Here is an 8,813-nt window from a genome sequence, read left to right as displayed (position 1 = left end):
CTGGCTACCGGACCGTCCAAGCCAGGCCCTTTGCCAGCACCTTTCCTGATGTATTGCTTAGCCGGCTCAGGGATGGCGGGAAGGGTGTCACCATCGACATCCCAGTCGGGAGCATTCTTCTTAGGACATGGGTTGGCTCCACCAGTCTTGTTGTACCCACCATCACCGTCTGGGTTCTTGGTGGCAGCAAAAGCTTTCTTCAGCGTGTCGAAATCTTTGAGAGGCACAGCCTTGCCGTCTTCGAGTTTGACTAAACCGTAGTTATTGGGTTCCTGGGAATACTCATAGACGAGACCACCAGAGTAGACGCTGGTCATTTTATCGGAGTATAGAGCCTTCACTTCGTTCCATTCGCGTGTGTTGGTATTGCACCCGAACTCCGAGAGGAAAAGGGGCAGTCCGTAATCCGAGAATAGCTCGACCTTCTTGTTCCAGCCGGATATTTCGAAGGTGGATGGATCACACCATGAATAATCATTGAAAGCAAAGAAGTCACTGCGCTCGTCGTCGGGGCCGCAGTTCATGTATTGCGCCATCTGGAAGCGGTTGGTGTCGACATCGGCCTGTTGAAAAACAAAACGCAGAGTTAGCCTCGCAGTGTTTCTGTTCCCGTTCGAACATCATAACTTTGTTGCTATTCATACCGCAGAGTAACCGACAGGGACTTCTCTCAAGCCCTGCTGACGAATATATTGGCGCATATCGCGAGTGACCGCCTTGACGTAAGGGGCAGTATTCGATGAAAGGCCATCATTGACGACTTCGTTTCCAGAGAAGAAAGCCTGTAATCGTCATTAGCAAGCTTATCTGAATAGACCGTTGACAACTTGTTCAGGGGTGTTTAATCATACCAATGTGTTATCGTATCGGGCGAACATGTCAACGGTCGCAAATACGTTCTGGAGGTAAACGTCATTGTAGGAAGGCTTGGGATCTGTGGGAAAACCGGGTGGAACAAAGGTCAAAATAAATCACCCTCTGAATTCAATCTCATGCCGGGAACAAGGACGTACATACCCTTCCTGTTAATGGAGTACTTGGGGGTGTTGACATCGAGGACAAGGTAGATGCCAGCATCCGCCAAAGCTGCCATGCACTCGTCGTGATTCTGGCTGTTATCGACAGTGTAAATACGGATAGTGTTCAGACCCAGCTCCTTGAATTTGGCGATGTCGCTTTTGCATTCCTCGGCATCGGCAATTGGATCTTTGAGCTTGGAAGCTCCGCCCTGGACTGATATCAATTTCAGGAAACGCTCTCCTCCACTTGACTATCGGGACAGCAAGGACGAGTTGAACTTTGGACGAACCGGTTGATAATCACTAGAGCGAATAAAACATCAAATTAGAATGCATTTCGAAGTTTTAAGCTGGGGGAAACCATAAATAAATGGAACTGAATTGATATATTAAGAAAGAGATGGGAAGGGGTTAAGCTGGAACTTACACTCCACGTATATAAAACCGCTTGTCTCCCTGCCAGAATGCTAACAAACACAGAATAGCCCAGTCAACATACCAGCCGTCGCTCGGCATTGGGACTTGCCAATTCATTCAGGGGCTAAAGATAGTTTTTTGACATACCGTTTCCCTTGACCGTGATGGGAGTAATCTTGCTCGCTCTGGCGCGCACATCGCTGGCCACACCGGCGAAAGCGGACGAGGCCCCCAAGACAGCCGCCGTCAACACGGACACAGCTGTGGTTTTCATATTGAAGATTGGGCGCTAAATCTCCGTAGAGCGCTGTGGAAGGTGTCAATGAGCAGTTGTCTTTGCGTCTTTCTTTCTTTCTTTTGCTTTTTTTAAATTTAATTAACAAGATTTTCAGATCCTGTCCTGCGAGCGGGTGAGCAGAAGGTTGTTTAAAAAGATTGTAAAGAGATGATTTTTTTTCTTTCTTAAACGAGAGAATATGAAGAGGAGAAAAACACAAGAAGCAGGCGATGCTGGAAAGAACGAAGGGCAGAGGCTTCCCTCTCGAAGATGCAAAGGATGGAGTCAAGGAGGGAGTGAGAACGACAGAAAAGTTCCAAGCTGGGTGGATCGATCCAAAAGTGAAACAAAACGGAAACTCGATCAGTTAAAAGCCGGGACACGAGTGGGCCTGGCGGATCCTTGGGGACGGACTGCCTGTTTATTGGCTCTTGGGAGGGGAAACCCTTCCAGATTGGGCATATCCATCCCTGGACGCGGGCCTCCAGCTGCCCTAACAGGCCCCAAGGATTTAGTTAAGGATAGGCTGGCCCCGGACGGGGAGATCATATGCACGCACATCCAACACTTCCAAACAACTACGGAGTAATCAACCCAACGTCTTCATACACAGAAAAGGAGGCCCAGAGGATTATCTCAAACCATGCACAACTAATAGCCCCACAGATCCACCTCCATTTCTCCCTCCTCCACTCGGCCCCATAGGCCATCCCGCCATCCATCATGCCTCGCACAGGGACAGGCACCACAAGCACATTAGCGCCGCGCCACCCGCTCCACGATCGCCCGGTCTTCGTCTCTGAAACATACAAGCACCGCCAAGCAGCCACCAACGAGCGAGAATCCTCGTCCTGGCGCTGGGCACTTACGTGGCTGCTGGAGTTTGCGGCTGGTTTGCCCCATAATTTTTTTTTTTTTTTTTTTTTTTTTTTTTTTTTTGGGTCCTTCCCTCCCCCTTTTCTTGTTTTACTGGAGACTAACATGCGATCAAAAACCGGCGAATAACATTTCACTTAGATTTCTCGCAGTGTATCGGGCACAGTCTTAACTCCAATTCAAATTTTACCGACGCCACAAAGCAAGCGAGAGGCAGATAGACATATACAGTCCTCCACGACAAGAGAGATACGGATAGGAGGGGCAAGCTATGACAGCACGAAGTAATGACAATACGAAACATGAACAAAAAGAAGGATTACGCGCCCCGAGATAGTTAACCAACTAGTTATGTAAAAAACCAACTCAGCCAAACACGAATTACAACAAGATAAAAGAGTTGTTAACCGCCCATAAACGAACGGTATATCCGAGAAACTGCAATAGAAGAAATGAGCATGGTAAGGAGGAGACGGTAGCAAAAACATGCAATGCTGCCACCAAAAAGTGTGAAGGTAAAAAGGCAAGAAAAGCAAGAAAAATGTAGAGTGATATTGGACATTCGTAAATAAATGATAACTTTGCAGGAGAGGGTAACAAAGACCCATCCCAGTTATATGTAATCTGTAGCTCAACTCAAGTTACAATCCCCTCCGCAACCCCCCCTAACCTTTCCAGTCAAAACACAACATATGCATATCAAACAATTGTCCCTACACCTCTTCAATGTAATTCGCAGGGACACTCTTCGTCTGGCCCCCCTTCTCAACATCAGACCACCCATTCCCACTATCCCGGTTCACAAGCACAAATCTATCCCCTTCCGCCATGCTCCACTCCGCATCGCTGCGCGCTTCGTAGTCATACAACGCAACTACATATTGCAGCTTCTTCGCTCCGCGCTTGGGGGCCACCGCCGGACCACGTCGTTTGCCCGCAACGCTGCTGGCTAGGGACGCGCTGGAGTTTGAGTAGGTGGATCCTGGGCGGTCGGGGAGGCCGGGTTTTGGTGAGAGCGCTGGTGGTGGGGTGAAAATTACTTCGACGTAAGACGCTGGGACGAGGCCGGAGCGGGAGCCTGCCCGAACGCGCATCCAACCGGATCCGTCTACATTTTTATAAAAATAAAAAGGTTGATGTCAGCGGATGTGAGGTGTTTGGGACGAGGGAGGGAGCGGGGGGAAGATTGGGAAGAGGCAGGGGGCAGAAACTGTCATTGGGGGGAAAAACAGTACCATCTGGTTCAACAATTATAACTTCGCGGCCTTCTTCAACTGTAATTTCGTCCTCGCCGTTGGCGTCATATGGATACATCATTTTGCCTCGAGCTTCGTTAGATTTTACAGATAAGCCACGGCTGCGGCCCCCACCTCCACCGCCGCCTCCGTCAGCCTCTCCTTGGTCGGCTGGAGGAGGAGGAGCGCTGATGTATTGTGCGGGTGGGGGCGCAACAATTCGGTTTCTTCGGGGGGCAGTAGCCGGTTTCGTGGTCGTTGATGGAGCAGATTCTGGAAGCTCCGTTGGCCCTTCTTCGGCAACTTGTGGCGTTGAGAGTACAGATACAGAGCGCGCTGCGCTGGCCGCATATCCTGAGCTTAGGGAATTCATAGTATCTCTGCGGCTCAGTGTAGGTAACTCCGACGCCCCATTGGTGGGTGAGGCAATATCAACCGAAGCTCTTGAGCTGGCTGCTTCTTGTCTTTCTATTTTCAGCTTCCTTTTCTCTTCCTTAGTCTGCTCGCCAGGGCATTCCGCCGGGACTTTCATTTCGCATTTGCTGTGGCAGGTGTAGCCACAATCCCGGCAATCGAAGCCCTTTGCCGAGAGGCCCCAGATCCTCTCCCCGCAAAGATCGCAATTGGTGGGAATTTTAAACGTTTGTGATCGAAAATTGTGGTTCTTAGCTCCAAAGGATAAGTCGCCGACAACCGATATTATAGTCGATATCTCAACCTCTGCTGTTAATCGTTTACGGTCCAGCAGGTGAAGGTCTTCTTGCATGGCAAATATAGCCCGAACAACTTCTGCTTCATCTCTATTATCCTTCCCGTCACGAATGTTTTTCCGTAACTTTTTTGCGTTCTCGACCTCCTTCCTTTTTTTATCTGCCTCTGCCTTAAGCTCTTTTGCCTGGGCTTTGCTCTTCACTAGGGTATTTCGGAGGAAAACCTTTGAAGTCTCGTCCGTGATCATCGTGGCGTCATCGTGCCATACAGGGCTTGGCTCAAATTGCATGTCTGCAGGGTCCTGCCAATTTGTCATGTTGTGTCGAATAAACATTGTAGAGTCGAGCCAGGGCTCGTTGCGTGGAATTTCAGATATCAGATGGGAAACATGTTGGTCGCATTTCGTCAAAGTGTTTTTTTCCAGTTGCGCAGCCAACATCCAGATCGAATTCAATTTAGACACTCGTGTTTCATTGAGATCTTGTAATCCCTACGATAATAATGGTTATTCAAAATTGGTCAGTACTAAGCAAGCGGTAGGAAATGATTCTCATACATTCAGCAGTTCTGGGACATATTCATAGTAGTATTTCTCTTTTAGTTTGTTCGCTACATTTATAGAAATGAGGTACGTATTCTGTTGTCAAATTAGCATAGGGTCTCCTATGGCTTGGTTGGTCGTTCAGTCATACCTTCACATTATTCATCTCAAGAGTCTGTTGTTGATATGCCACTTGCGCCTTTTGCTTTCCATGATCGAATGAAGATTCCGTTTTTTTCCGTCGGTTTTCTACCTCCTGACAGGCTCCATCATATTTGCCCTTCACCTTCTTTAGATCACTATATGTGGAATCCCGTTCCTTCTCTAGCTTGCCCGCATAGTCAACATGGTTTTTTCGGAGTTCCTCAAACCGCACCGCTGCCTGCTTCAAAGGCTCAGCAACTTGGAAAAGAAGGTCTGAGCCGAAACGATCCCGGTCTGCCGCTTCGGCCTCAATAGCAGAGAGTTGTGTAGTCCAGGTAGTCAATGACGCCGATTCTAATGATCCAGGAGTCAACGATGGAGTTTCTCCCACGCTCAAGCTACTCGACTTTTTGGCCTTGCGCTCATGGTACTTTCGACATAATCCGGTAAGTTTCGCAGCGTATTCTTTCTCGATAGCGCTTCGTTCACGATAGAACTGCTGGACCTCTTCGAGCCACGCAATACCATTCGACACCTACACGTTTTTGACTTAATATCCTGGCACGAAAAGCATTCCGTAATCGTAAGGGACTGCTGTAAAGTGGAAATGGACGGGAAGGAACATGCGCACGGGAGTGCGGTGGAAAAGGAGGCGTACCCAGGCATTGACAGGTTTAAAGGCATCCTAATCAATAGGCAGCATTTAGCTTATAGACTTATTCTGAGGGCGGAAGCACAGGGAATATACCCTCAATTCAGACCCAAAGTGTGGAGAAGTATCAACATCTGTCATTGTTACTCTTATCCAGCTCCATGCAAGGCGTTGTGAAGTGGCGTGCGCACTTTCGTTGGAGATGCAATAAGGGGAACTACGGGCTTCGCAGCAATAAATTCAAAAAGAAAGTGGCGATCGCCGTTAGACTAGGTCAAGATATTCAACCCCAACGGGAAGAATCCAGGATAGAAAAGGTCGCGAGAGCCCAAGCCCACTTCAGCCACCTCCGACAAGCCACATTTGTCAGCCACTTCCCCAGTCGACAATTAAATATTATTTGGGACTAGTGGACTTCTGGAAGACCTTTGCCAAGATTTTCACACGAAAGCAGACTAGTGGGCAGGCTGCCGCTGATGACTCAGCAATATATGAAGCTTGGATGCTGGATTTGCGACAAAACATCTTCCTGGCCCAGCGACGACGGTGAAGAAGACGGCCGGATTTGTTGTCATTCACCGTCATTTCTGCTGGTAAACAAATGCCTGATTTGGCACAATACCGCTGACATACCCGTCCTCACTTTTGTTTTTATTCCTCATCCTGATATATATATCTCGCGCGAATCTGCGGGCCCCTCCATTCATTTTCACACCCTTCACACCCCTCCTCAAGCTCGACTCCTCCTACTAAAGTTCTCTGCCATCTACGCTTGGACATTTATTCGAGTTTCCTACATTCAATTCACAGTCTCCATCCATTATAGATTCATTTTAACATAATTCGCATTTTTCCCATCTGAGAATGGCGACAGAAACCCCCGCGGGAGGGCCCCTCGAAGCCCGCATATCCCGTGCAGAACCCAAGACAGATGCTTCTGCTACATCTGAGCCTGCTACTGGTAATTTCCCCTATGTGCCCGACTTGGATAACCATGTCGCGGCATTCCATCTAGTTTTTCGTTTTGTGTCATCATTGACTTTGTGACTTAGGAGACACCACAGAGACCCCCGCTGCTACAAAACCTTCAGCTGCGGATGGCCAAACGGATGGAGCCTCTGAAGGTTTTGGAGGATCCCAACTACAGGAACCAGAGTACTCGGTCAATGTCAAACTGAGCGACTTGCAAGCGGACCCAAATAATCCGTTATACTCAATTAAAAGTTTTGAGGAGCTTGGGCTGTAAGCCATTTTGATTTCACAACCCCATTCCCATTTCACACTCTGTTACCGGAGCTCATTGTAGCCGCAAATTCAGACATCCATCCATTCTCCAAGGTCTACATTCCATGAGCTTTCGTCGTCCCTCTAAGATCCAGGAAAAAGCCCTGCCGCTTCTCCTAAATAATCCCCCGGCGAACATGATTGGCCAATCACAATCCGGTACTGGAAAAACCGCTGCTTTCGTCCTGAACATCTTGTCTCGTCTTGATCTGTCTCCCCAGATGGAGCTTGCACCACAGGCATTGGTACTTGCGCCCAGTCGTGAGTTGGCTCGCCAGATAGTGGGTGTCATCCAAGTTATGGGATCATACGTCGACAAGTTGAAAGTTGCTACCGCCGTGCCCATGGAATCGAATCGCAATCAAAAAGTTGAAGCCCCCGTTGTTGTAGGCACCCCGGGAACTGTGATGGATCTCATCCGGAAACGGTTATTTAATCCGCAACATTTGAAAGTCATTGTGCTCGACGAGGCAGACAACATGCTCGACCAACAAGGCCTAGGGGATCAATGTATCCGTGTTAAAGGGTGAGTTTCCGCACCACCCATTTATATTCTACGCATATTCCTTCTGAGTAATGTCGATACAGGCTGCTTCCAAAAAATATTCAAGTTGTGCTCTTTTCAGCCACATTCCCCGATCACGTCGTTCGTTACGCCAACAAGTTTGCGCCGAATGCAAATCAGATTACTCTTAAACATGAAGAGTTGACAGTTGAAGGCATCAAACAACTCTACCTTGACTGTGACTCTGATGAGCACAAATTCGATATTCTGGTGAAGTTCTACGGCCTACTTACCATCGGATCATCAATTATTTTTGTAAAGGTAACATTTTCCCATATAACATACGATCCTCGACGATGCACTAACATCGATCTATAGACACGTGCTTCAGCAGTTGAAATTGAAAGGAGAATGGTGGCTGAAGGCCACACCGTCGTATCCCTCACCGGTGGCGTTGAGGGCCAAAAACGTGACGAAATCATTGACAAGTTCCGCCAAGGCGACGCCAAAGTGCTTATTACGACCAACGTGCTAGCTCGAGGAATCGATGTACAGACCGTATCAATGGTCATCAACTATGTACGCTGCCGGAGAGCTCTCTATTTTTTCTCCTTCTCAGCCGTATTTACAGCTAACCTTGCCTTAATAATTAAACAGGATATCCCTGAACTCCATGCTCCGAAAGCTACTAAGCGTATTGCTGACGCCCAGACTTATCTTCACCGCATTGGTCGTACTGGCCGCTTCGGCCGCGTCGGCGTGGCGGTGTCCTTCGTTGCCAGTAAGGAAGAATGGCAGATGCTCCAGGATATTAAGACGTATTTCAACACTGAAATCCAGCGTGTGAACACTCAGGATTGGGATGAGGTTGAAGAAGTGGTAAAGACCATTATCCGAAGCTCGAGAGCTGGGTCAAATTTTCAACGCTCTTAAGCCTCAACGTTATTCAACAAAGCAAAAGTGATTTAAAGAGATATGCCGCAACTGTTTGTCGGTTTCCTTTCTCCGTGCTCTTTCGCGTCGACTAGAATCCCCATCCATGACGGTGATCAGTGTCTTTAAGTCCAACTCTTGAAAAATTACTGCTTGAAACTTGTCATGCGCAAATGTTTTCACGACAGGAAGGAAGAGTCCGTAGCATGAGCGGCTGTT

General features: G+C 48.2%; 3 protein-coding genes across 3 annotated transcripts in view; 1 reads left to right on the top strand and 2 right to left on the bottom strand.

The window, feature by feature from the left end:
* The window catches only part of HCAG_07210 (glycolipid-anchored surface protein 5 precursor), a gene marked incomplete at both ends in the record, with an annotated part of 2,745 nt that extends 1,035 nt beyond the window's left edge, over positions 1-1,710 (bottom strand). The window contains 7 exons of the mRNA XM_001537738.1: positions 9-563; positions 645-782; positions 852-934; positions 1,018-1,228; positions 1,310-1,322; positions 1,447-1,540; positions 1,584-1,710. Of these exons, the coding sequence (XP_001537788.1) occupies positions 9-563; positions 645-782; positions 852-934; positions 1,018-1,228; positions 1,310-1,322; positions 1,447-1,540; positions 1,584-1,710 (1,221 nt within the window). The remainder of the gene's footprint in view (positions 1-8; positions 564-644; positions 783-851; positions 935-1,017; positions 1,229-1,309; positions 1,323-1,446; positions 1,541-1,583) is intronic.
* Positions 1,711-3,302: 1,592 nt separating this feature from the next.
* HCAG_07209 (conserved hypothetical protein) lies at positions 3,303-6,013 on the bottom strand (the record flags this gene model as incomplete). Its single annotated transcript, XM_001537737.1, has 6 exons — positions 3,303-3,697; positions 3,825-5,025; positions 5,092-5,172; positions 5,228-5,755; positions 5,879-5,905; positions 5,969-6,013. The coding sequence occupies 6 exons, from the start codon at positions 6,011-6,013 to the stop codon at positions 3,303-3,305; spliced, it is 2,277 nt and encodes a 758-aa protein (XP_001537787.1).
* Positions 6,014-6,736: 723 nt separating this feature from the next.
* On the top strand, positions 6,737-8,594 carry HCAG_07208 (hypothetical protein; the record flags this gene model as incomplete). Its single annotated transcript, XM_001537736.1, has 6 exons — positions 6,737-6,833; positions 6,925-7,114; positions 7,191-7,682; positions 7,745-7,982; positions 8,040-8,240; positions 8,319-8,594. The coding sequence occupies 6 exons, from the start codon at positions 6,737-6,739 to the stop codon at positions 8,592-8,594; spliced, it is 1,494 nt and encodes a 497-aa protein (XP_001537786.1).
* Positions 8,595-8,813: the final 219 nt, after the last annotated feature.

This window comes from Histoplasma capsulatum, genomic scaffold (genome assembly GCF_000149585.1).
Source record: "Histoplasma capsulatum NAm1 scaffold_8 genomic scaffold, whole genome shotgun sequence".
NCBI classification, from domain to species: Eukaryota; Fungi; Ascomycota; class Eurotiomycetes; order Onygenales; family Ajellomycetaceae; genus Histoplasma; species Histoplasma mississippiense.
The sequence above is the reverse complement of the archived record's forward strand: the minus strand, read 5'-3'. Positions and strand labels throughout refer to the sequence as shown.